General features: G+C 46.6%; 1 protein-coding gene across 4 annotated transcripts in view; it reads left to right on the forward strand.

Moving 5' to 3' along the window:
• Nucleotides 1-26,486, forward strand: part of FARP2 (FERM, ARH/RhoGEF and pleckstrin domain protein 2) — a 1,344,877-nt gene that overhangs the window by 60,689 nt on the left and 1,257,702 nt on the right. For all 4 annotated transcript variants that reach the window (XR_014970597.1, XM_085634160.1, XM_085634162.1 and 1 more), the window contains exon 2: nt 13,307-13,533. Coding sequence is in view for 3 of the 4 variants with exons in the window: in XM_085634160.1 (XP_085490286.1) it covers nt 13,336-13,533 (198 nt within the window). In the remaining variant the exon portion in view is untranslated. The remainder of the gene's footprint in view (nt 1-13,306; nt 13,534-26,486) is intronic.

The raw sequence follows: 26,486 nt of genomic DNA on the forward strand, positions 1-26,486 counted from the left end.
TTTTTGACCGACCCGAGGCGGCTGGGGACTGGTTGGACACTCTGCCTGGAGATCGGGGCCGAGGGGGTGGGGGGGGTGCGGTTGGCGGGGAGGGCCCGCCGGATCAGAACTGAGGGGTGAAGAATAGGCCTTGCTCTGGACAACATTCCTTTACCATTTACTGATCGTTTATGTTCCCCTCCTATGGAGGTCGTGTGGGGTCTGTTGGGGGCTTCCCTCCTCCTCTGGGGGACTAGTTAGTTTTTCATCTATGGGGCGACAGGCACACTGCACTTTGGGGGGGCTGTCGGGGCTCATGCAGGGGTGCAGGGAGGGGGGAGTTCTGTTGGGATGGGGGGGTGGGGGGGGTGTGTTGTTTGTTTGCACCGCAAGGCAAGCCCTTTACTGTATTGTTGCTCTCGAGATGCTCTGTTGGGGACGACTGATTGCTTCTACGTATGATGGGGGGGTAGGGATTTGACCGTGTTGTCATGGAATGTTAACGGCCTGGGGGACAGGATTAAGCGTGGTGTGGTCCTGCAGTACCTGAAACGTATCTCACCAGATGTTATCTTCCTGCAGGAGACACACCTTATAGGTAACTCATTTCATGCCATGAATCGGCGAGGCTATCGTTTGGTGGCCCACTCGGGCTTCACCTCGGGCTCGCGGGGGGTGGGTATCATGATTAAGAACTCGCTCCCGTTGGAGATTGATGAGGTGCGCCATGATGAGAGGGGACGCTACACTGTTCTGGTGGGTAGAATGGAGGGTAGAGTGTTTGTTTTTATATCAGTGTACGTCCCGCCTGGGTTACAATCTACTACATTTGCGGACTTGGGGCGCCTCCTCCTGGACCTCCCGGGTGGCCTGCTAGTGGTTGGGGGGGACTTTAATGCGGTAGTTTCTGGGTCTATGGATCGCCATCCCCCTAGGGACCTCCCCCGGGCACAGGCCTGGCTGTCCGGCCTTTTAGATACACTGGGCCTGGTGGATTGCTGGCGACTAAAGCATCCCGCACAGCGGCAATACACCTTCCACTCGGGTGCCCATGGTAGCCTCTCGCGGCTTGATTACATCCTTGTCCCGGCGGCCTATGCTGGGAGGGTGGGAGAGGTGTGCCATCTGGCGCGGGGCATTTCAGATCACTCCCCATTACTGTTACATTTCGATGTCTTCCCTAGGGGGGAGGGCAGGGTGGCGCCAATCAATGCTTGGTACTTGCGTGACCCCACTATTCGTGCCGACTTGATCAAATCCTTACAGCGATACTTTGATGAGAATGTGGGGTCTGTCCCTTCGGCCGTCTCCCTGTGGGAGGCTTTTAAGGTAGTTCTCAGAGGGGAGGCCCTCTCCTTTATCTCCCAGGCCCGGAGGCGCGAGCGGGAGGAGGTAACCCGGGTGGAGGCCGAAATTGCGGAACTAGAGGGTGACCTGGGGAGCGGGGTAACAGACGCCAAGTTGCATGTTCTGCACCTCAAGCAGGCGGCCTATAGGGCCCTCGTCATGGAGGCGGCCAGGGGCCTCAGTAGAGAGCAACAGGGGCGACTGTATGATGTGGGTGATAAGGCTGGTAAATTGATTGCGTGGTTGGACAAGAGGGAGAGAGCGAGTCGTGTGGTTCCTTTGATTGAGGGGATGGATGGTGTGCCTGTCACCGAGCCAGAAGCCATTGTCTCCTGCTTCGCGGATCACTTCCGCGAGGTGTACTCCCCGGTTTCTCCCTGCTCGGAGGAAGATTCCCATGCCCTGCTTCGGGACATCGCGCTGCCCTCCCTTACGGTGGAGGACGGGGATTTGCTGGACGCTCCTCCCACCTCGGACGAAATTGCCCTGGCTATTCGCTCAGTCGCATCCGGCAAGGCCATGGGCCCCAATGGTATCCCCATCGAGCTTTACAAGCTGCGACCGGATGTACTGGCGCCCCACCTGCGCGCGATGTTCCTGGCGGCCCACTCGCAGGGTTCCCTCCCGCCGGACCAGCGTCTGGCCACAATCGTGGTGATCCACAAGGAGGGGAGACCCCGTGAGCGGGTTACATCCTATAGGCCTATCTCGCTCTTGAATGCGGAGCCCAAAATCCTCGCCAAGGTACTGGCCAACCGGCTGGTTGGCGTGGTGGGCGATTTGGTCCACCAAGACCAATCTGGCTTTATACCCCATCGCAACACGGCTCTTAATCTGCGACGCTTGCACGGGGTGCTCGCGCGTGTCCCGTTTGTGCGGGAGCCGGCCATCTTGGCGTCCTTAGACGCCACCATGGCGTTTGACACGCTTGAATGGCCATACATCTGGGCGATGCTGGCGAAATTTGGATTTGGACCGGGATTCATTAGCTGGGTCAAACTGTTGTATTCGGGCCCATTGGCGCAGGTGGTGGTGAATGGGCGAGTCTCGGCCCCCTTCGCGCTGGGGCGGGGCACGCGTCAGGGTTGCCCCTTGTCACCGCTCCTGTTTGCATTGGCCTTGGAGCCCTTGGCGGAGTGGCTGCGGTGGCACCCCTCTATCCGTGGTCTCCGCTGGACCCCCGAGCATGAGGACCGCGTGTCCCTCTACGCCGATGATATCCTTTTGTATCTCGCCTCCCCGCGTAACTCGCTGATTGTCCTGGTTGATGTTTTGCGCTCCTTCGGTCGTAACTCAGGCCTTGTCATCAACTGGGCGAAATCCTGCGTGTATGTGCTTTCCGGGGAGGCTCCGACCCTACCACGGGACTGCCCGATCCAGATTGCCTCCCAGGGGTTCCGGTACCTAGGTATATATATTACTCTAGACCCGGAGGCCCGCTACGAGCGGAACTTGCTACCCCCCCTCCAGCGCTTGCGGGAGGACGTGGCGCGTTGGCTGCGTCTTCCGCTTTCGCCGCTTGGCCGAGCGGCCTTGTTTAAGATGATGTCCTTGCCGCGCTTTCTGTATGCGCTTCAGAACACTATGGACTTGGTTCCGGCGCGCTACTTCCGTGAGGTGGAGAGCCTGCAGCGGCGCCTGTTCTGGGACGGGAGGCCGCGTATTGCTCTGGCTAAATTGACGCTCCCGTGGTACGATGGGGGAGTTGCCCTCCCGGACATTAAACGGTATTACTGGGCCTCCCAGCTAGCTGCGATTAATCATGGCCTTTACGGGCCCGCCCTGAACCCGGCATTTGAAATGGACAAGATGCTCCTGCCCGGTGGCGACTACAATCGAGCGCTCTACTCTGGCGCGCCCGACTCCCGTCTGACGGGACCGACGCGTGTCATGGTGCGTGTCTGGCACGCGGCTAATGCAGCTATGGGGTGGAAGGACCGTTTGACCCGGGCGACACCGCTATATGCGTCTGAGAGGTTGGGCTCCCTGTGGACATCGAAGGGCTTCGAGAAGTGGGACACGATCGGAATCAGCACAGTGGGAGACCTCTGGACGAGGGGTGGATTCAAAACCTTTGAGACGCTGCAGACGGAATTTCAGCTGCAAGGCAGTGAGTACTTTCGGTACTTACAAGTCCGCCACGCGCTGGGCTCCGTCTTCCCTGATGTCGCGTCCATTCCGGAGTCTTCCCCCCTGGAGGACAGAGTGCTGGATGGCCATGTCCCAGACAGCACGATCTCCCTTATATATAAAAAACTGATCAACGACAGATCGTGCCTGCTGACTAGTCTCCGCGAGGCCTGGGTTGCCGACGGGCTGGAACGGGACGACGAGGACTGGATTTCCGCGGTGGCCTCTCCGAAGGAGGTGGCCATCCCGGCTCGCCTCCGCTTCGTCCAGCTTAAGATCCTCCACCGGGTTTACGTGACGGGGCCAAGGCTTCTACGTATGGGCTTTGTCGGTGACGGATTGTGTAAGCGTGGCTGTGGTGCCTTGGCAACTTTCATGCATATTCTGTGGGAATGCCCACAGGTGGAGCGATTCTGGCGTGGTGTGCATGAGGTCCTGCGTGTGGTGACGCGTGTTGCGCTGTTGCCTGAAGCGAGGAGATGCTTGCTGAATGTGTGGGAACCAAATGACTATTCGGTCCCGCAGACGCGGTGGGTGACTCTGGGATACATGATAGCTAAGCGTGACATTGCTCAATTGTGGGGATCTCAGAGGCCCCCAGCGGTGTTGGCCTGGAAAGAACATATGGATTGGTGTATGTTTCGTGAAAAGGTAGTGTATGTGGCGAGGGGTAAGCCTGGGGCGTGGGTGAAAATCTGGGGCCCCTGGAACGCCTATCGCGGGGGTATTTGTGAGCCGCCACTGCTGCCGGCCGCCTCACCAGCTCCGTCCCCCTAGCCGACCCCCTCCCCCAGTTACGGGCATGTGGTTCCCCAGTCCCTGATCTATTCCCATTCCCCTCTTCAGAGTTTGGCTGCTGGTTGGGATCCCCCACTTAAGGAGCACGTACCGTCACTTTGGATGGCGGGTTGCCTTGCGGGTGTGGTTTTTTGTGTTGTTCTGTTTTGAAAAAAAGGAAACCGTATTGTGGGCTTGGAGTTATGTGGCCTGCGCTATTGATATCTCCTGATTTACCGATCTGCACCGCCAAGAGACTCTTACTGTAGGTATGTCATATGCTTCTGCCACTCTAGCGGCCGGCCGGATGGTTGTAGGCCCATACTTGTAACCTTTTTAAAATGTAATAAACGGTTTAAAAAAAAAAATAAAAAAAATAAAAAAAAAAAATGAAAACTAGATATAGTATATGGTATAAACTATGCACCAAAAAGTGTGATATAAGATGAACCGGGGCGTGAAATATAATATGCAATACATTGTGTGCAATGACAGATTCATTGGAGAGCGCGAGATGGCACAGGCACTAGCGCGTGCTATGCGATATGCGCCTTGGAGTGTAATATGCACAGGTCAGTGTTGTGTAACCTAACTAGTCTCTCTAAAGTTCTAATATAAAATATGTGCTGGGGAGTGTAACGTTGCATATGCACTGTGACAAAGATATGGATCCCAGATTGTAATATGTATGGCATAGCGCTGTGCGTTATAACATAGGCATCGAGGAAGGCACGTTAGATGGGGCAATATAACCCGTGCGAAGGCAAGTGTGGCATGACATATTCACAGGGTGGTGTTACAGTGCACATGGGCTAGAGAGTGTCATAGCATACGCACTAGTTGCTAGAATACAACACAGAGTTGTGTGGCACTCGGCGGGCACTGGTAAATGTAAATGTCAAGGTACTTATAGAGCGCACTGTCACCAGACGGACACCTTGCGGTGTCGCCTTTGCGGTTTCCTGGCGCTGATACTCATACCGCTGTGGAACCCCTCCTGACTTTCCCTGTGAAGTGTCCACTCCTGTGCACCCCAAGCTATTGCCCAGAGTTGCAGCGCGGGGCCCGTGATTAGAATAGGCACCGAGGCGAGAATAGACAGGTCCGAGGAAATTGAGCCCGAGCCCCGCCGAGGCGGGAATCGAACCCTGGTCCCTGGCCAGAACTCTGCTTCAGGGTCTGCCGCTCTAACCATTGAGCCACACTCCTCCACTCCTCTGGTGGGTGTAACACAGCATTGGGCTCAGCCAGGAGCACGCTGTGACTCAAGTGAGGTTCGTCTCCTTTCCAGAGAGTAAAATAAAAAGTATTACACATCCGGCGGTGGATGTGTGTTTTATTAACCATGAGGGGGGTTTCTTGCATAGTTTGGTCGAATTTTTGTCAAATCCCTTTTTGAATAGCTTGGTGTGCTTGTGTATTAAATGTGCCCGTCAATAGCTACCCATGTTTGTATAAATAAACGACAAGGGTGTCTACTTGGAGAGTACCCACCGGCGGGGGCGCCGGGATTAGGCACGGTAGGGCGTCCGACACGTCAGAGCTTCACTAGCGGTGTAAATGCATTCCACGTGGATTCATTGTATGCATAGTCGCCTTTTAATGAATATCACGCACATCGTCATGGTGATAGGTACATACGGTTTTTCCAGCATGTCCTAGGTGTTTCTATAAATATATATATTTTTAAAATAATAAAAAACAAAGGCCGGCCCCGTGGGATGGGGTCCCCGGGGCCATAAGTGGCCTGAGGAGGGGGGCAACACAGCCCCCCTCCTAAAGAATTAAAAAAAAAAAAAAAAGGCCATGACCCAGGGGCCTTGGGAGGGGGGCCACGCTGCCCCCTTCCAAATTAATTTTTTTTCAACAAAAAAAATTAGGGTGCATGCCCTGGGGGATGGGGTCCCCAGGGCCAATAAATTAGAAAAAGAAGGGGTGGCCACACAGCCCTCCTTCTTAAAAAAATTTAATAAATAAAAGACAGGCATCGCGCCTGAGGCCATGCAGCACTCTGCAAACGTGCCCCCTGGCCAGTTGTAAGTTGGGGAATTAATTCCCCTTCAATACTGAGGGCCCCTGAGGGCCAACTAGCCCAACAGGTATCTCCAGTATGTGCCAGGGAGCTGCGTTGCAGACAGGTATTCTGAGGCCACGCCCCTTTTTACACCTCTATGCAACGCAGCTCTGTGGCGCTTACTGGAGGTACCTAGTGGGCTAGTTTGACCCTAGGGACCCTTAGGATTCAAGGGGACTTAATCTCTCAACTTAGAACGGCCACAGGGCGCGTTTACACAGTGGTGAAGGGAGGGGACGGGGCCTGAGGTGACGTGTGCAAACACGCCCTGTGGCGCGTTTTAAGTTGGGGAAATAATTCCCTTTCAATCCTGAGGGTCTCTGGGAGCCAACTAGCCCACCAGGTGCTTCTAGTAAGCGCCACTGCTCTGCGTTGCAGAGAGGTGGTCCAGGCCGTGCCACTTTTTACACCTCTCTGCAATGCAGCTCTGTGGCGCTTACTGGAGGTACCTAGTGGGCTAGTTGGACCCTAGGGACCCTCAGGATTCAAGGGGACTTAATCTCCCAACTTAAAACGGCCACAGGGCGTGTTTACACAGTGGGGAAGGGAGGGGACGGGGCCTGAGGTGACGTGTGCAAACACGCCCTGTGGCGCGTTTTAAGAGGTAGTTTTAATCCCCTGCCCTATTATATACTAGGGGCTTATAGAGGAGGTCATTCTAATCACAGGGTGACCCCAACACATAGTGTTCCCTAGTGTATATAGGTGTTTTCACTGTATTCTGAGTGTCTTTTAACATAGCACTGGCTCTAGGACTGGTTAGTCAGACTCAGTTACCACCAGTATGCGTCTGAAAAAGTTGAGGGTACAGGATGATTTTGCAACAAGGCTTCTTGCTGCTCTTCTGTTTGTTCTTTCTGCACGTTATCCTTCTTCGTGCACTTTTCTTCATCTTTGAGGACTTCTGTTGCTTCTTTCTTTTTTTCTTTTTTTCTTTCTGTGCGTTTTTTCTTCTTTCTTCACATGTCCTATCTCTGTAGGCATAGTTAGAAATTAGCATTTAAAAAACCTTTGAAATTCACTGAAAAAGCCATAGGTTTCAGGCACATTAAAGTTAGGAATTAGCATTTAAAAACCTTAGAAATTCACTGAAAAAACCATAGGTTTCAGGGGCGTTCTAGTTAACTGGACTTTTCACTCGTACAAAACCATTGAAATTCCCCCGTTATAGTTAGTTCAGCTAACTATAACTTGCGTGCCCGCAATGCACTGCTGATGACGTCACATATTACATCACTCATGACATCACAGGGTGCAGCCGGTCATACAGCCATCGGTTATAGCACTGTAGTTGGACAGCAAAGTAACAGGCCTCTATGTCTGGTGCCTCTAGTCCTCCATCAGACGTGGGGCATTGCAGTTTAGTCAAGGCCACTCTGCGCCTTCCCTTCCCCATGTACTATCTATTAAGAGAGAGTTCACCTCAGAAATGATTTTGCGGGTAATAATGAGGGATATGGTCGAAAAATAGGAAAGTAGTTGGGGCAGCGTCGCCATTTTCGCAACCGCCACCCACCCCGCAACGGACAGAGGAAGTGCCCCTAAAGGTTTATGCTGGTACAGAGCGCTCAAACCGCTGCTCTGATCTTACTGTCAAGTATGTCATTTAGTTTGTGGTATATTTTGACCCCCAGGTTTGTCGTACATGAGCTCTTCCAAGTGAGTCCAGGTAAATCAGCTGGGATAGGCATTGTGTTGGGAGGAATATTAATGATTTGTGCCAGTTGATACACAGGCCTGAATTAGTGGCAAAGTGTCTCAGTAGTGATATTGCCTCCAGGAGGTACTCTCTCACATTGTTGAGACAGAGGAACATGTCGTCTGCGTACAATGTTATTTTATTTTTATGGCAGATCCCATGGCATTTCAATCCCATGTTGCCCTCTTCCCCGCATGCCTCGCTAGCCTGGGGTTCCATTGCGATAGCAAACAGTAGTGGGGATAGAAGGCAGCTCTGTCGAGTACCCCTCCCCACCCTGTAAGAATGGGAGATCATTCCCCGCATGGAACCGCACCGTTGGGTTGGCATAGAGACGTTTTGTCAAGCCGCCTCTTAGTCCCATTTTGTCTAGTAGACAATAGAGGCAATTTCAACTGAGGCTATAGAATGCTTTTTCGATATTGGTGGAAACAGTTGCTGCAGAATCCTCTCCTGGTCTAGATGTCTTCATTATGTACAGGAGTTGGCGAATGTTCAATGCTGTTTCTCCCTGGTATAAACCCACTCTGATCTCTTTGGACAAGCGTAGACATATGGGGAAGGAGGTGAGTCACCAAAATTAGTCTTAAGATGTTGTAATCCATATTTGGCATTGATAATGGATAAGAGCAGACATCTTGAGGAGGCGCATTTGGTTTGAGCAATGGGATCACTAGTGCCCTGATGTGTCTTGCTCTGCGTGCGCTCTGGTCCTATTTTCACGATGGTGGAAACAGCTGAGTTTGTCTGTGCCTGCTGCCAGTGTCTCCCTGGCCTCCATAAGCTGGCGCTGCAAGTCTGGTCATCTCGGGTGTCTCCTTTCTAATTTTTGCACCTCGCCTTTTTGGACCTGCACTTCTGCTGTCTAAGTGCGCTTCTCTCCCACTACCTCAGAGAGGCATCTACCCCCAATGACTGCCTTGCAGGCATCCTATTCCGTCAGGACATAGGCCTTTGTCTGGGCATTATCTGCTAAATCGTCGCAAATGGCGTCCCCTATTATCTACCGAAAATCTGGGTCCTCTGATGTCCCTACTTTGAGACGCCAGTCTGGAATCACTGGCCTCTCTCTCTACCAGTCCAACGTGATCATTATCTGGTTATGGTTGTATATCGTGCGACATGGATATTCCGAATGACGTATGTGTCCCTGTTCTTCAGGGGGGCAGAGGAAGGTGTCCAACCGGACATGAAGTTCACGCATTCCTGAGGAACAATAGTCCCTGGCTCCCAGGTGCATACGACGCCTGGCATTTACAAGACCCCACTGCTTTTGCCAGTCTCAAAAAACATGTGCCACTCTCGTCACTTGTGAGTCCCTAAAGGGTGGGTGAGAGCAGCCCATTGCAGGGTCAGTAATGCAGTTGAAACCCTACCTAAGATAATGGGATTTATAAGGTGTGGTTCCATTCTACTTGATATGTCTGAAAAGAATCCCCCCTGCTCCGAGTTATGGGAAGAAAATCCCACTAGTACCAGGTTGCGCCCGCTAGCCTGCCTGAAACTAGAACATATCTTCCATTTGGATCTAAGAGATCACATGTTTTCTGAAATGGGACCCCCAGATGAACCCAGATCAATAACACCACAGGCAACTGTCCTCTCCACCTCTTGTGCAGCGCATCTCATTCAGGATCAGTGGATATATGCACTTCTCTCCTTTTAAGGTAAGAATGCAGTTTGTACCGCTTGGACATATTGTTCAGGCCTCTGACATTCCAGCTTATGAATGTGTACGTTAGAGGGGTTGTCATATCGGGTCCCTACAATAGTGTTGCATGCGAAGTAACTTCTGGTGTGCACCATGTCTGCTGACTGTAGTTATCTGCCATATTTTAGTGTTACGCTCTCCAGGAACAGGAAAGATAAAAAGTATATTGCCCCAAAAACTTAGATAAAACCTTAAACCCCCCGTCCCCAGGACAACAAGTGAAACCACCACCATCCAAACTTGCCAAACTGATGGCATCAGTCGTACACAGCTTCTTCTCACAAACCTAGTGAAGTTTGGGGGGTGTCTTCAATCCGCTGCCATCAGGGTGCAACCTTTACCATCCAGTTATTTCATAACCATGTTGTGCCACATGTCCATCTTATTTCCTCAAACTGTAGGTAGCTGTGCGATGCTCCCACCTCCCTTATTGGAGCCAACGGACCCTCCTATAGTAGTTACACCTCACCAAGTTCATTGTCTTAAGATCAGTTCATCTGCAGGTCCTAGTGTGACATGTAGAACAAAGGTGGTGGTTGTGCAAGAGGAGAGTGAGTCAAGATCAGTTTCTGCATTCTGCTGCTCTTCTTTTAGTCAGATGGAGGCCTCTACCCCATCCGCTCCTTGACACCCCCGTAACGCCTGAACCTGGGAAAGCACCATTGATACGCTGCTTTCCACCTTTGGTGGTCATAGGTGTTGCTGTGATTTCTCTGCATCTTGCTGTGGTAACTGATGGATCCAATTACAGACCTGTGTTGGCTTTGTGAAGAAATGTGTTGTGTCTTCATGAGTGACCTTAAGGCGTACTGGTAACAACATTGCTTAAGTGATTCCAATGCTTCTGAGCCATTTATTAGCTTCTGTAAAGTATGCTTGTTGCCGCAGGACCTCCTGTGTCTGATGGACCCCCCCCCTTGATGCGTGCTTGAGTCAGGACATGGTCTCGGTTTTTGTAATGAAATATTTAAGCAACATTTTTCCCGATAGGATGTCATGTCTGTTCCCGGTCCTTCATTGTGCTCCGGCAGCCCAGTTATTCGTATTTTGCTTCTGACTCTGTTTTCAGGGTAATTGGCGTGTATTTCCAACGAGGGCTCCTGGGGATGGCATTCGCAGAATGTTCACCCCGGGCAACTTCGGGCTATGGCACATTGCTAAGGACGGGCAGATGTTTCTGATTGGTGCGCGTGTCGCGAGACCGTTAAAACGCGAACTTTCGGTTCGCCAGTCAGAGGCAAGAGGTTGGCGCGCTGGTTTGAGTGTTGTCCTTCCTACCCACCCTAAAATCTTGCATTATAGACTTTTTTTATTTGCTCAGGGAATGTTTAAATATCTGATATTTATCGTCACTTGGACAGGTGGCAGAATTTGAGGAGATCGAGACAGGCAGGAAGGGTTGGGGACATTCAGACTAGTTTCGGACAGAGGTAAACAGGACAGCAAGGAATGAGGCAGGAGGAAGGCAGGGGACGAAAGATAGGGGTTGGGAAGGAGGCTTAGTTAGAACAATGTTGGGGAAGTTTGCTGTGGGGAATCGTTTAAGGGCGTGGGGGGGGGGGTGATAGAATATGACTCTTTATTAGTGAGGCCTTGTTTGCATTATTGTAACACTTGAAACTGCTTACCTGTCCACTGTTCAATAAAGCAGCCTTTTACCCCATGTGGGCTGATGGATGTGTTTATTGCCCGATGTCTGCACTTCTACGTGCCATCGTTGTCCATTCCTTTTTCATTGCTCTCAGATCTGTTGCCGTTTTCAGAGTGCGCTCAGATGCAGTGACGCGCTCTGCCAAATGTCTGTGGTCATCTCTTAGGAGGTTGTGGTCTGTTAAGTTTATTGGGGGGAGGGGTTAGGATTCCAAGAGGGCATTTGTGCTAGTGCTTTTTTTCCTTCATGTACCAGGCAGTGACAGTTCTCAGTGGTTGATCCATGCAACTCCGGCCAATCAGTTGCGTTACACTCAGCGACCCTGGGCCTTCAAGTGTGTGCGACCCACTGGTGCTGGCAAACGGTGGACAGATTAGTCAGAGCTATATATTATTGTTGTTGTTTCTGTGACCTGGCTGAAGAGTCCTATGTGCTGTGAAGGTGATATTCAGAGTTGTGCCCCTTCTGGATGCGCCCTCGTGTGCCAAATATCCGTTTGTTCGCGCGGCCCTCGCTTCTCAGCGAGGACACCGACCGTGGCCCTCTACGAAGTCCCGCAATAGTCTCTGCTAGTAGCTCATCCCTCAGAATACCTAATCTCATATATTGGCAATAAGTCTATATGTTATGCTCGTTTTCTCACTTTTGGTTGGAGGTATCTCTTAAAGTTGGGGCAGGTGTGAGGAGACCCTCCTATTTCATCCCGGCTCAGTATAATAAGGGTCTGGTGCGCTCATGTCCTGCTCACTTACTTTGAGACATCCCCCGCAGATAATAGAGTTGCAGGAAGCCCAGTCCCGGCCAGCTGCCTGTTGTTGCATTAGGTCCCATGCTGCTCCGCATCTGACGTCCCGGTCCGATTTCAGGCAGTAGATTGAATGCACGTTCGATCACACATCCCTCTGCATCGGGTTAGCTCTGAGTTTTGGAGGAAATTTGTACTGTTCTAGAAGGGCTAGAGGTATACATAGTAAACTGCTACATTTAGCTAAGTTTCAATTAAAAAACACAGGTCAAGAGAGAGGGAAATTAAGAGATCCCAAAGTTACTTTGAGTGCTTAGACATGGATCTAATATTGCAATATAGGCTTCTTAAGATACTAGGAGCGACCGGAGAAGGGCCGTTACAGACTGTTGAGAGTTTAAGTCTGTGTCCTTATTGGTGTATAGGTCCTTAAAGGTGGCTAATAGGGAATTGGCTCCCTGTTCAGTGAAAGGTAAAGAAGATTTAGAGGAGCAGGAAAACTTTCTGTTTAGACAAGATACAAGACCTTCCAGAATAAAGGGAAAGTGGCCTGTACAACACTTAGGTGAGAGGCCAGCCTAACTAAATTTGGAATTGAGGTTGTGTAAATCGGTCAAGTAGTTGTGTACTTTAGAAGTGATGGCGATGCTTCCAGTTGAGATGGCAGGATTCCTAGCACCTGGCAACGTTGGGGTGCAGACGGGCTTGCCCTTGGCACGCGGGCTGCTTGCATCTGCATCGGTCTGAAATAGGCTGCTCTCGCCAAAGAAAAGGGCACATAGACCATAAAACTCCCCCAAGATGGCGACTCAGTGACAACCCGGAGATGAGGAGCAAAAACCCTGCAACTATAAATACAGATTAGTCATCTAGCTGGATATCTTAATTCTCCTTTCTTTTACACATGATTATTATACAATTTAGCCCTATATTAATTAGCGACGTGGCACAAACAAAAATATGTTTTTCTTTTTCAGGACGTTTGTTCAAATTTAGATTTAAAAAAAATAGGTACAGTTCTGTCTTGTTTGCATGGTATGAATTTTAAATTGTTTTCCAAGTGCACAAATTGATTGCTTGTTGAACCCTGTTGTGTTCCTGGGTAAGGGCTTTTTCGCATTCTGCACCTTATTGTTGATTTTTGAGATGAACATGTTTGAGTTTGTTTGACTCCACTTGTTTTCCCTTTACAGGTCGCATTACCATTGTTGACGAGTGAAAGATGGGGGAAATTGAGGGGACATATCGTGTACTTCAAACACCGGGCTCCCGTCTAGGGCCCCAGAAGAGTTCTGGCATCAGCACTCTGGAGCCTGGCCAGAACCTGTGGACAACTTCTTCATCTGTGCCTGTTAAGAATGGTGATTTACAGCTAAAGGTGAAGCTGTTGGACGAGACCATGGAAGCTGTGAATGTGGAGGTAAGGACTTACCCCGAGACTGATTGCTCTTCCTGAGGCTGGCAGTGATACAGCTTATTGCAGTATAACCATCTTTCTTATACAAAACGTGTGCAAAATTTATGCAGAATATATATAGCAGTTGAAATCAGCATTTGAATATTGAAAATTGAAAAATCCAGATTGACATTCCCCCATACTCATTCACACCTCTACTCACTCCGCATCCTTGTCACTTGCACTCTATACACTCACACTAAACATCCCCCAAACCAGACTACATGCACAGATGGAACCATTGGGGTGAAGGGCTCAACCCTCGAATGCTGTGCTGAGAGCTGGGGCGTTTCACTCAGACTGGTCAACGCACGTTTCGATGGCTTATTCTAATTTTATTGCCATCTTCTTCAGGACCTATTACTTTGTGGACTTGTAATGGGCAGAATGAAGGGCGAGAGAAGATTTTATGTTTTACACATCAATAGATGGTTTTGGGGTGTTTAGTGTGAGTGTATAGAGTGCAAGTGACATGGATGTGGAGTGAGTAGAGATGTGAATGAGTATGGGGGAATGTCAATCTGGATTTTTCAATTAATTGTCAATATTCAAATGCTGATTTCAACTGCTATATATATTCTGCATACATTTTGCACAAGTTTTGTATAAGAAAGATGGTTATACTTTTGTAAAATTGATCAATTTTAACACTGGTTTTGTATGTAACAATGTAATAGAGGAATGATTAAAAAATGAAAAAAATTAAATGTGAAAAAAGAAATATCAGTTCTGTGTGTAGAAGTGTGTTCCTTATGCCCCAGTAATGAGCTCGTTAAAGCCTTATTGAAATAAATATAGGTCTAGAGGGGTTATACTTATTTGAAGTTTCACTAACACAGAAATGACTGCATTTGTTGTCTTGTTTTTAGCTGTGTAACACAAAAACTTGACAACCCAATGCGTTATAATTGCTACGATGCACAGAGTTCTTGGTGTGGATCCACAAAGAAAGTTGCATCACCAGTTTACTGTTCATTACCTGCCCTCACACTTGTTCTAACCTGTAGCTTTGCTTAGAAAAAAGGCGTGCAAAACCCATTGGACTAAGCCCTCCCCATGTTGGCTGTTGTGGCCTGGCCAAGTCTGGCCTGCATGTCAGTCCTAGTAAAGTATTCCTTTTGCCTCCCACGAGAACTCAAGCACGATGGCCTTGCATTTGATTTTAGATCGCAGCCTACCAGACAGCGCAACTGTCTGGTTTACAAAAGGCATCTTGGGGACATTCAGAAAGTTGACCTAGGAATGCATTCCGCCCATTGCTGACCATTGGCTTTCTGTTTCTGGCTTTATTTGCTTTTGGCTGTCCAGCTCAAGTTCATCCCTCTAGTTGCCAAAACCTTGTTTATTGTATTCTTCCACAAACTCACTTTCTGTAAACGGGCCTTTAAATCCTGTTCTTATCTTGTCACATTTGCTATGCATTCAAAGACAGGGTTCAAATGTCAGGCTGTATCTTCCAGGGAGTTTGCTGTTGATTTTTCTTTCTCTGACTTCAAAGTGAGAGGATTTGTGTGACAATCATACTGGCTAGAGGGGGTGTGCTTGAGGAAGCCTGTACAGATGTGGTTTTCTAGCGCACAAATGTCTATAAATGAACTGTGCTGACAATAAAATCAATAAATTGGATGATGACATTTCCACACATTATCTTTTGTGCACTTTATACTTTTATCAGTACAACTGTATGTGAGTGCAAATGTAATGATCTTTCAGTTGTAATTGCATTTATATAGTGCTTACTACCCCTGGTGAGGTGTTAAAGCTCTTTTCGGTGAATAGCACGCTACTCTGGTACCCAAAAAGGATTAGTGTTGAATTAGTATAGGGAAATACGAAATAAATTAATTTGAGCTGTGGACATGCAAGTCTGTTATTTAGATTGAAAAAGTATAGTGGAGGGATAGTAGAGGGAAGGGTTCGCATCTATGTAGCACTTGCTCCCCTTGCTGACGCGTCAAAGCGCTTAGTGAGTAGCACGCTATTCTGGTACCCAAACAGGATTAGTTGTTAATTAGTATAGGGAAATATTACATTAATATGAGCGGTTGACATGTGAGCCTTTTAGTTGGATTGAAAAAGGAAAGTGGAGGGATAGAAGAGGGAAGGTTCTAGAAAGTATTTATTTAGAGATCATAGAAGTAGGAGGATGTTTGGGATGAGTAAAGGCGAGGTATAGGGGGTAGAAGATTCTGAGGGAAGGGTTTAGAAAGGCTTGTTTGGGAGATCTGAAGTGTAAAAGAGGTTTGAGATGATGCAAGGAGGGGTAGGGGAAGGACTAGTCTAGAAAGGGTTATTTTGGGGATCCTAGTAGTAGAATGGCGTTTGGGATGAGTCGGAGAGTGGAGGTAGAGGATATATTGGGCAAGGTATGGGGTGAGATAACAAAGGTACATGGAATGTATAGATGTATAAGAAAGGTAATCTAGCTAGATTCAAGTTGTATTTAAAAAAACTCCGATTTTCAAGTGTTGCTGTACTTTAAGCTAATTCATTTTTTTAAATATTTATATATTTTTTTTAATTAAATAGTGGGGTACTTTTAGATAGTTATGAAACATGTACTTATTTATGCAGTCACCTACACATACATGTTAAACATAGGATAATATAACAATAAGTAATCTGTACATTTGTTACGTAGAACTAACTAATATCTATACATTTATAAACATAATTATTATACACATTTATCCACAGGAATAAACATATCTAGGTACACATATATAATCCAAATAAATGCTTATATACACAGGGATATGCTGTAGATTTATGTTAGAGTACAGTGGTTATGTGGGAAAGAGCCAAATCTTGAATAGTCTTCTTCTGAAGGTAAGGCAATTATCCGTGGATCTTATGTTTGGGGATAAAGAATTCCACAGTTTGGCTGCTTTAACAGAGAAGGATATGCCATGTATGTTTTTTCTTTTATGGTGGGATTTTGAGGCGAAGTGCCAATCTAGAATGGAGGTTCCTTGAATGTATTTTGTGATTTTATTCCTGATGAAGAGTGGCCCTGTTCCATGTATTGCTTTGTGGGTGATACAAAACCGCTTGAACGTAGATCTTCTGGCAACCGGTAACCAATGTAGGGCCTTCAAGGCAAGGGAGATTTGGGCTTGTGGCTTTATATGTAAGAGCAGTCTAGCAGCAGATTTCTGAATCCGCTGTAGTCTTTTCATAGTTGTTAAAGATGATGCATGGTAGAGGCTATTGGCGTAATCGAGTTTAGACAGAACAAGAGAGATAGTAGCCTGGACCTTGTGTGGAAATCCTAGGTGGGGAAGATGTGTCAGTCATTTTAGGTCTTGCCTAGAGTTGCAGCGCATGCGCTGCTCGCTCGGCGAGACATAGTGAGAGAGGAGATTTCAGAAGGGGACTTGAAGCCCCACCCCTCTTTTTCATTGGCTGGCGTCACCTGCCATTGGAAATGAGGTTTTTTTTGTTGCCGCCCTTTCCCCTTTTCGTCCGGCCCATCCGGACTGGCTTGTCTGCTTCACGGCTGTCGTGAAGCAATTTCTTATCTTAACATCTGTGTTTATTTTTGCATCGCGCTTTCACTTAAAGTGAAAGTGAAAGCGCGATGCAAATATAAACAAGCAGCTGCCTTACCGCAATGGAGAGCGCTTGTTTAATCTCAAACCGGGGACCTTTTCCCATTCACATTTTACTTGTAATCCTGATTCGAGCGTATCCATGACTCTAAGTAGAATCAGTAAAGTTGCAAGGACATATACAACACGAAACACACAGGAATTTTGTTTTCTTTATTGAAGTAAGAGCAAGATTACACGATGACTTTAGAAAGCAAAATAGCATTGTGTTTCATAAATGCACCGCAGTCTCTTTTTTTTTTCCAAAGTTTTTCTTGTCTCAGGGTTTATCCCCCCCCCTTTTCCTCCGATTTGTCGTGGTCGCTGTAAAACCTAAATCAGGATGGGTTTAGTAGTGTGTCGAGGACCCGGTTTCCTCGTGCCTCGGTGACACTAATCAGAGCACACCATTTGGATCTGTGCTGCACGTTCTGCTCTGGGCTCTGTTTGTGGGAGGCTTCAGTGGGTGGGGATGTGCTGCAGTCTAGAGAAGGTGCTTTGTTGTAACCTGAGATTTGGAAGTTGGTAACCGTGGCCACAGGTACACATGAGAGGGAGGCGCACAGGTTGTTCACACGATAGCCCTCCCTGCACAAGTGCGACGTACGTTCCCTGCTCGCAGAGACCAGGCAGACAGATCGACCGACAGACACCATGCATCGGTTTAGGGGCACCGTGGCCTGCCTCTTGCTCCTCTTCCTCCCCTCTCTCGGGTTCGCCCAGACCAGTATCCCCCCTCACCCAGCAGGCGACCAGCGATGCCTCGCAGTTCTTTAACACGGCCACCCGGGAGTGCAGCAGCTGTGGGGCTAACAGCATCAAGAGTGCTGATGGTGAGTGTTTGGGAAAGTGTGTGGGGGTGGGGAGTAGGGGATGGAGTTGCTTGGGTCAAGGTTGCTGATGTAGGAAACCTGTAAACAAAGCTTTTTTCAAATTATTTGCTTTGCCTTTGCTTGGCAAAAGGCCATATGCTTGCAGAATGACAAGTCGCATGATACTACTCCAAATTTAAACATAAACTCCACTAAATGGAGTGCGGTTGGTTATTCCCAACAGGGGATTGTGCCAGGGTTGGATTGGGGTCACAATTCGGCCCGGGCAGCCAAATAAAAGTGGCCCACATTCGCAGATAGCAACTTTTAGTTAGGATAATGGAGATAAATGATGACAAACGTTTGTGGTTGCTTGTGTTGATGTTTCCCTCTCTGGCTCGCACTTCGAGTTATGGGGTCGATACCTAGCACCCCACATGTGATGTGTAGTGCCGACTGGAGACCGCATCGGGACCAATAGCGTAGGGGGAGTGAGGGCAGGGAGTCCCGGGCTCACTCTGCCTTCCAACTGAACTGCTCTCTAACGAGGTCTCCAAATGTTGCGTTTCCGCCATCGCCACCCGGCTTCGCAACTTTCCTGCCGCTGGCAGCCATGACCTTGTGTGACACCGCTTCCCACACTAGGAACAATTGGTCTTCTAGCGGCTAGAATACCTGGGAAGAACTGTAGTTTAGTTCCTATTTCCCTTATAGGCTCTGCGCATTGGAATAATATACACTATAGTTTTTGCATAGGACTAGGGTCAGTATGCCTCTATTGAGTACATTAAACTTAATTACTCTATGTGCCAGCTAACTCAGAGGTCACTAGAAACTTCTCGAATAAACAAGAAGGGAGTAGTTTCTGACAACCGCATAAACATGACAACTTTGTTTCCCTTAGAATCGGAACGTGTCTCAGAATCGTGGAAACAATAGATAACCGTTTCACTCAGTCAGTCGTGCATGCTTAGTTTCTTCAGAGTTACACAGAAATAGATAGACGGGCATTTCAATAAAAGGATTTATTGAACAGTCTTGTTTTTATCGTGTAAGAGATATGAGCTGTTACAATCATTAGACAGTAAGCAAGATATATGTACAGCGTAAGCAGTAAGAAGAAATAATACTGCAATAGCGTTGTCTTTTAGCTATGACATATATTCATATATACATACATAAATAACAAAGGCTAAAATGTGAATACTCGCCTGATGCTTCTACATAGTTCTACTCCAGTGTACCTAACCTAAGTGTAGTACAAGGAAAGAAGTAGGTGCTGTTTTCTATAGTATGGTATATACTAAGTTTATATGCCAAGAATCCCTCTAGGTTCTAGTCAGCTCCATACCTTAGAATGAGAGAGGTGGGAATCTCTTTCCGAATCTCAAACTCCCAACACCCCGCAAAGGGAGTCAGAAAACTGGAAGCTGGATTCTCTGCACGCAGGGATGACAGCGTCTGCTCAGTGCATCAGGCGGGAACTCGAATTCCTTCTGAACTTGCCGTGGCGAGCTGTGTCGAGCTGTGCCGTGCTGTGCTTGCCATGGTAAGGGAAGGTATATTTATACCTGGAAGGTGCTTAGGAATGCAAGCATTGACGTAAAGTCAGGCAGAGGAAGACATCATGAATGAACCCCTAAGGAATAGTAGTTCATGCATAATAGATGAGTTCTTGGAAAAATCAATAATCCTAGCTAGGGAAAGTCACGATGGCTTAAGGGTCTGGTTTCTAAGAACTCGTTGTGACGTGGGATGGACGGATGTAGGTGACCATGCCTGTATTTGGATAGCATGGCTAATGCCTTAATAAGGACTGGGATTCTATTCCTAAATAAGGGCAATGCGAATTGTGCCTATATAAGGACATGATTCAGGGAAATCTATGTACGGGCATCTAAATCAAAACACAACACTCACTCCATTGACAAATGATCGATATTACTAAATGCTAAACATGCTAAAAGCATAAAATTGAGTCACATGTTCACTAAAAACATTTGTAAAAGTAAACTTAAAAATAAGTTAAGAATGCAAAGGTGCTGTACATATTTAAAGTAATGTTTCATCCGAAGCATATGTTTACAATGGATGCTAAATGAATGCACAGAAAAATACACATATATAATGAAAGGAAACAAATAGTTCAGAGCCATTTCATGTCATGATTACATAAATGCGAAGAAAAGGTGACAGTGTCCCTGGAAGTGTTCAAAGAAGTCTGTTCTCTATGAATAGTTCTACTGTAAGCAGAGTTTTTTTTTTCTTTCAGCCATAAAAGAAAAAGTTAATTATCTGAAAACGGTTCCAAATTTTGACTTTTGTTTTGAAAACTGTGAGCCAAATCAAAAGTCAGTGTAAGATGCTGGTGAATACATGAAATCTTCTATTCCTGTAGACAAAAAATCGTCTATCCATGTTGGTGATAGGTTGATTACCTTGTTTAGAAGACTAAATGCACATAGATGTGACGCATCGTCAGTAGCAGTGTTCGTTACCTATACATGTGTGCCTGTTGATCCATCTCGTACCTCAGCAGTAGCATGTTGCGTCTGTGAGATCTCGATGAATGCCGTCATCAGGATTGGTAGCCTCTGGGGACAACACAGAGCATGGGCCGTTATCGGGTCCAGCAGAGTATCGATATCCGTTGGCATGACTGATGGGACTGTTGAACAGATGTCTAGCACGAATTCATCACTGCAAAGCAGGCAGCATAGAACAGGTAAGATGCAATCTTGCCAGATTGATCTGAACAACAGAAACCATGTGGTATTTAGTTCTCGTAGACTAGGTAAACCCAATAGCTGTACTATGCGCTCACGACATTTCCTTTCCAGGAGAGCTTTCTCCAAGTCGCAGGGAGTGACGCTGGTGGATTGGCATGCCATAGCGTAGTAGTAGGAATAAAAATAGGATTCCTGCAACGAGTGCTAGATTTAGCGGCAGACCACCAAACACCGAGTGCATGAACTTTGGAATAATTCCGAGGACTTTTTGAAAAGGTGGTAATAGTCCTGAACATATGGTCTTAAATACATGCACAATACCACTCGTATCAGACCTGTTTAAGATACGTCCCAACATTTCTGTGAAATGTGTAGGGCAGTTTGTACTTAACAGAGCCTGTATCTCAGCCAAAGTCTTTGCAATTTGTAGATCATAGGTTTCTTTGGCCGAGATCAAAGGCACGGTTTGTTGTAAAAGAATGGCTTTTATTCTGCTTAAAGTATCAATTCGTATAGAAGAGATGTTCAGTGAAGGCCATAAAGGCGACTCCCTGACTGTCTATTTGGGGGAACAAGACTTGCATACAGCAAGTGACCCTGGAACTAACCGTTACTAGATATGGGATACCTGGCAACATGCCACAACAGCTCTGATCATTCAACATGAGGTAATTCCCATTTGAAAGTTGTCCAAACGTTGGATTAATCACAGCGGTCGGTGAACCTTGCAGGTGGCAAGATGAAATTGCAGTGGAACTGCTACAGGCCCCGTGTAAACTAATATCCCGACATATGAGTGAACCGCTCAGTGTAATTTCACAGTGTGTACCGCTAAGAAGCACTCTTCACGCCCCCACTCCAACATCTGTGTGTGTAAGGTAAATCCAAGGATGTCCTGATGTATTCTTTACCCAACCTTTCATATTTGCCTGCTGGCATGTGTTTGAGGCAATACTGAAAATGGAAAGTTGTAACGGGCAGAGTTATTTTGCCATGAATTATCCATTCTGCAGCTGTTTTTTCTGCTACCGTAAATGGCAATTTTTCCAGTGTTTCAATGCTCAGCACTGTATACTTTGCTCCCCTTTGTGCCAGTTCTATCTGTTTATCAGTGAGATTATATTCAGAAAACAGAGAAGACGTGTTGATGAAACGCCAAGGCACGTAGCCTGCATGCAAGTTTTGTAGCGTCCAGCCTAATAACAGAATAGAACGTAATTGAGCCTGGCCTTGTCGTAACAGGACCAAATCTTGTTCCACAATGTCTATAGCAGAGGATACAATGTTGCCCAATGAATATATCCTGGATGACAGTCGTTAACCCATTGTCGACCACAGCAAGAGATTTCTCTAAATGAATACGATAAATTTCTCGTATTCTGTGGCGTTTGCTTGGGTAGCCTTCCATATTTCATTATAAGCAGCATATATGCTGGCATATATGAAACGTTTTTGACGCGGTTTTCTTGGACCTAGCAAGAAATCCCTAAGGTTTGCGTCTTCTTTAAGTAAAGATGAGTGTTGTTTCACATCCTCTGGTGTAGATGTCTGTAGCCAATCAAGGCATAATTTCTCTACACTGTATGCTGTTACTACCCCTGGATGCTGTCTTTGAACATAGCGTGGGTCTGGCCTATTGATAGTAAAACCCTGCGTTTTGTTCAGGAATCTTTCTTGACAGATGTTTGTGTCTGTGGGCCAGAGCAACCATTTTTCCCATTCAGGGTCTGATCTGTTGTTTTGTAGAATAGTATGTACGTCGACCTCCCCCTGTGTAGTGCTATTACTTGCAGGTGTAGGTATGGATGGTGTGTTCATGTCTTTGATCTTGGCTAACCCAAGGCAAGACGTTTGTTGGACAGTGTCATTCAAAAACGTTATCTGCTGTGGGATGATGCTGGCTCTGAACAATGCTTTTATCCCCTGCACTTGCCAATCTTTTTTTACCCCAGACAGATTTTGTGTCAATTGGGTTTTTCCAAAACTCAAAACCCTGTCTAGACAGTTGGGCAATAAAGGCTGCAGAATAAATCTGTTTTGTACTAGTTAACATATTTTTAGTTCCTGTTTTGTTCTCATTTTTAAAGTAAAACTTTTCCGGATTGGATGTATTGTACCCTGAAAAATATGGAATTTCATTGCAAACGTTTTTGAGCTACCCCTTGGTGGTGTAGGACAATGTTCCCATTGGTTATACATAAATACATTTCTAGGTGTTGCAGATGTATGCAAGAAATGATGACCATAGTGGTTGTAACAAAAAAGCTGTTCATAGTCAGTTGAACCCTCGAAGTCAGTGATTCCCTAACTTTTTCGACTCGCGGCTCCCTCGACCCATTGGCCACGACTCCCCACTGTTACTTTTTTTTTGGGAGGGTGGGGGGGGGGGGATGTAAGCCCGGCCTTGTGAGTAATTGCATTTTTCTCCGTGAAAATAATTAGGATAAAGCTAATGAAGGTATTATAATCCTATACGCATAGTGTTTTGTATTACTAAGGCGGCGCTATAAAACATTCCTAGTTACACTTCTTTGCCCATGCCTATCTCAGAGAACCCTCTCACACTTTTTTTTATCCCACTTACAGTACTAGATAGCACTCCTATGCATGTATGCCCCACTGCCAAAGTGTTTCTGCACTTGAAGAATATTTGCATACACTTCCATTCCTACCCATGCCATACATTCCAGTGGCACCTGTCTCAGCAGGGTGACACATGATCTTTTAATTTACATACAGCTTTATTTTAGCTGTCTTCTCCCTAGTATTGTATCAAATTCAATGCAAGCCAAATAAATCCTTTTTAACATACCTCTTTCTTGTTTCCAAATGTTGGCATTATGCCCTATATGGTGTTTTACTTCCCTGTGCTCATAGAGAGAGCTGGCCTGTCTGGAAATGTGTTTGTACTGAAAGAAATGTGTACTGGAAGTACCTATGGTTCAAGCACACATTTCAATACTTAATATCACTAAGTGGTTTGAGAGACAGGACAAATGTACTTTTCCTGATAACGTGCTTTGGTGTAAATTGCATTTTGAAAAAAACTAAACTATCAACAAGTCTAACAAAATAAATCGGGCATCTTCCGGCATACTTTGGGAGTGTTGGAACGTGAGGATCCAGTGAAATATAGACGTCATCTCCCTCAACATGCCATCAATTAAGCACTACGTTTCCAGCTTTAGGCATGTCACTTACAAATCATCGACATCATGAATTTATGTCTAATTAGTTTAACTGCAGTCAACAAACCCTTCAACATTAAATGCATTAAAGTGCTTGGTGTCTAGCTCTCCTAGTTAGTTTTGACGGTTCCCTAGAACACAGATTGGGAACCACTGCTCTAAGTATTCGTGGTTAGAGAATGCAGCAGACCTTTCTAGATCAGACATCATGTTATTAACAGTCTCAAAGTCCCAATCATCAGAATAGGTACTGGAGGTAATAAAGTCACTTAATGAAAGTTTAAATAAGTGTGGAATCTTCAAGAGTTCCGACGGGCCGAATATATCATCATCCGTTTTGTCCCAAACTATACCATCTTGTATAGGAACGGCTGTGATGTTCACTGCTGACAAGTCTCTTGCTTCACGATGGGATGATTTGTGTGGTTTCAAAAGTAAGTTCACATTTTTACTTCCTGTGTCCAAATGAATATATATTCCATTTATCAGCATGCTCAGAGTCATCACTAAAGCTAGCCAAAGCAGAAAGAAAGATATTCCAGAAATAATCCATAATTCAATCCATGGTGAAACCAGATAAGTATTTTTCACGTGATGAAAGAAGTCTTGTGCTAGTTCTTTGACATTTTTTTTTTTTTGGGCTGGCGTCGTTTCTAGTTCACTTGGATCCTCAGAAAACGTATCAAAGTTAATGAAATAGCCAGAGGCAGTTCTGTCAATGGTTGAAATTGCATCAGGATTCGTTGAAATCGCTGGCACCAGTTGATCACGTGTTACGTTGGTGTAGACAGATGTAGCAGGACGAACTGTTATGTGGGTTTCAAGAGGAATGAGCTCCATAGCATCGTTGCTTAGTCCTTCATTACTTACTGTTGAACTCTCAACGGTGATGAGTCTTTTAGTTTGAACCTCTTGGATAGTAGCTAGAGGAGTGCGTCTGCTACTTGGTCAGAGTCCACAAGGCCTACTGCTTAGTATTGGCCACATAGTGTGGTTTGATGAGGTCGATGGCCACAAATCATTTCTCCTTTTTACCAGCAAGGGGCGGCAGAAGTACTGTTCTTGTTCCATGAATGGCTAGGACAGGTACTGGTTGTCTGTCAGAAGGGCCAAATTCCTTCTTGTCCGCGATCTTCTCTCTGACTAGATCCCCAAGCTTTGGGATCCAGACAGGCCTTGCTGGGACGGCTGGATTTTCCCCAGTGGGGGTTGGCTTCAGGAACACGTTACTTTGTGTCGATCTTAGTTCATTTAAATCCTGTAAAACAGCCAAACGATCTTTGATATCAAATGGTTTATTTCCCACCACTGTGCCTTTACATTCGAGATCAGGAACCCACATTCTTGTCCCAAATAGGACCTCATATGGAGTGACCCCCCCCCCCCCCCCCTTCCCCCCCGAGAACTTCTTGGCAAATTGTTTAATCAGCGTTGGACCCCATAAAGATGTTTGACCCACCCATTACCCGAACCTAATACTCTAGCTGTTATAGACCGCTTTATGTCCCGGTTTTTCCTTTCCACAACAGAATTTCCCTCAGGATGGAATGGAGAGGAGTACCCTAATGCAACGCCCACACTGGCCATGGCTTCTTTGTAAGCCTGAGAGCTAAACGCAGGATCAGAGTGTAGCGTGCCTATTGAGTATGTGCCGATAAAGACTCGCAAATCTTTTATAACAGTTCGAGCGTCAGCCGAACGCTGAGGCCACATCCATAGGAACCTTGAGCACGAATCCACTGCGACCAAGATATATTTATAGTTACCATCCCTTTGTAAGGGACCGCAGTGATCCAGGTAAACACAAGCTAATGGTTTATCTGAAATTAACAGGGACGTCTGCGCAGGACGCTTCACTGTCGAGACATATTTTGGCATATTTCACATTCCAAAACATAGTTTTTGGTCTGTTTCCTGATGCCGGGCCACCAATATCTCTGTTTTAATAACGATACTGTGGCGGAAACACCTGCATGGTGAGAGGCTATCCCTTCATGTGCTGCTAGGATTAGTCCTAATCTACGGGGAATTACCCTATCCCCCACTCCAGGGATTCGAGCAAACGGAATGTTGTTCGCATCAATTATATACGCGTATTTGAGTAGAAATTTTTTAGGTAACGCTGTACCACTGCCTTTGCTTGAAGAATTGACAGCCAATAATATCTCACTGTCTATTCTCGTTTTTGAACGAGTGATTGCAGCTACGGAAGCCGTTTGCACAGCCCCCTTCGCGGCTTCGTCAGCCAATGAATACCCTGCAACGTGAGTGTTTTGTAGTCCGTCTCGCAACTGAACTACTTGTTCCCAAAGCATTTTATGCTTGATTGTGCCACCTTTTGCATCGTTGAAACCATTTTGAAGCCAATTCTGTAAATATTAATTGTAGGATTGAACACAGTAAAAAGAATCACACACTATAAGTGTGGGGAATTCGCGATCCATATTTTCAAGTGCCAATTTGAATGCTTGTAGTTCAGCTCGCTGAGCAGTACAATCCCCAAGAGATTTTGTTTTAGTGACCATCGGTCTGAATTTACCATCGCGCATGCGACCTTAAACGATTGCGCACGCTGCACTGTAAGCTTGCTTACTTCCC

The sequence above is a fragment of the Triturus cristatus genome, chromosome 11 (assembly GCF_964204655.1).
Source record: "Triturus cristatus chromosome 11, aTriCri1.1, whole genome shotgun sequence".
NCBI lineage: Eukaryota > Metazoa > Chordata > Amphibia > Caudata > Salamandridae > Triturus > Triturus cristatus.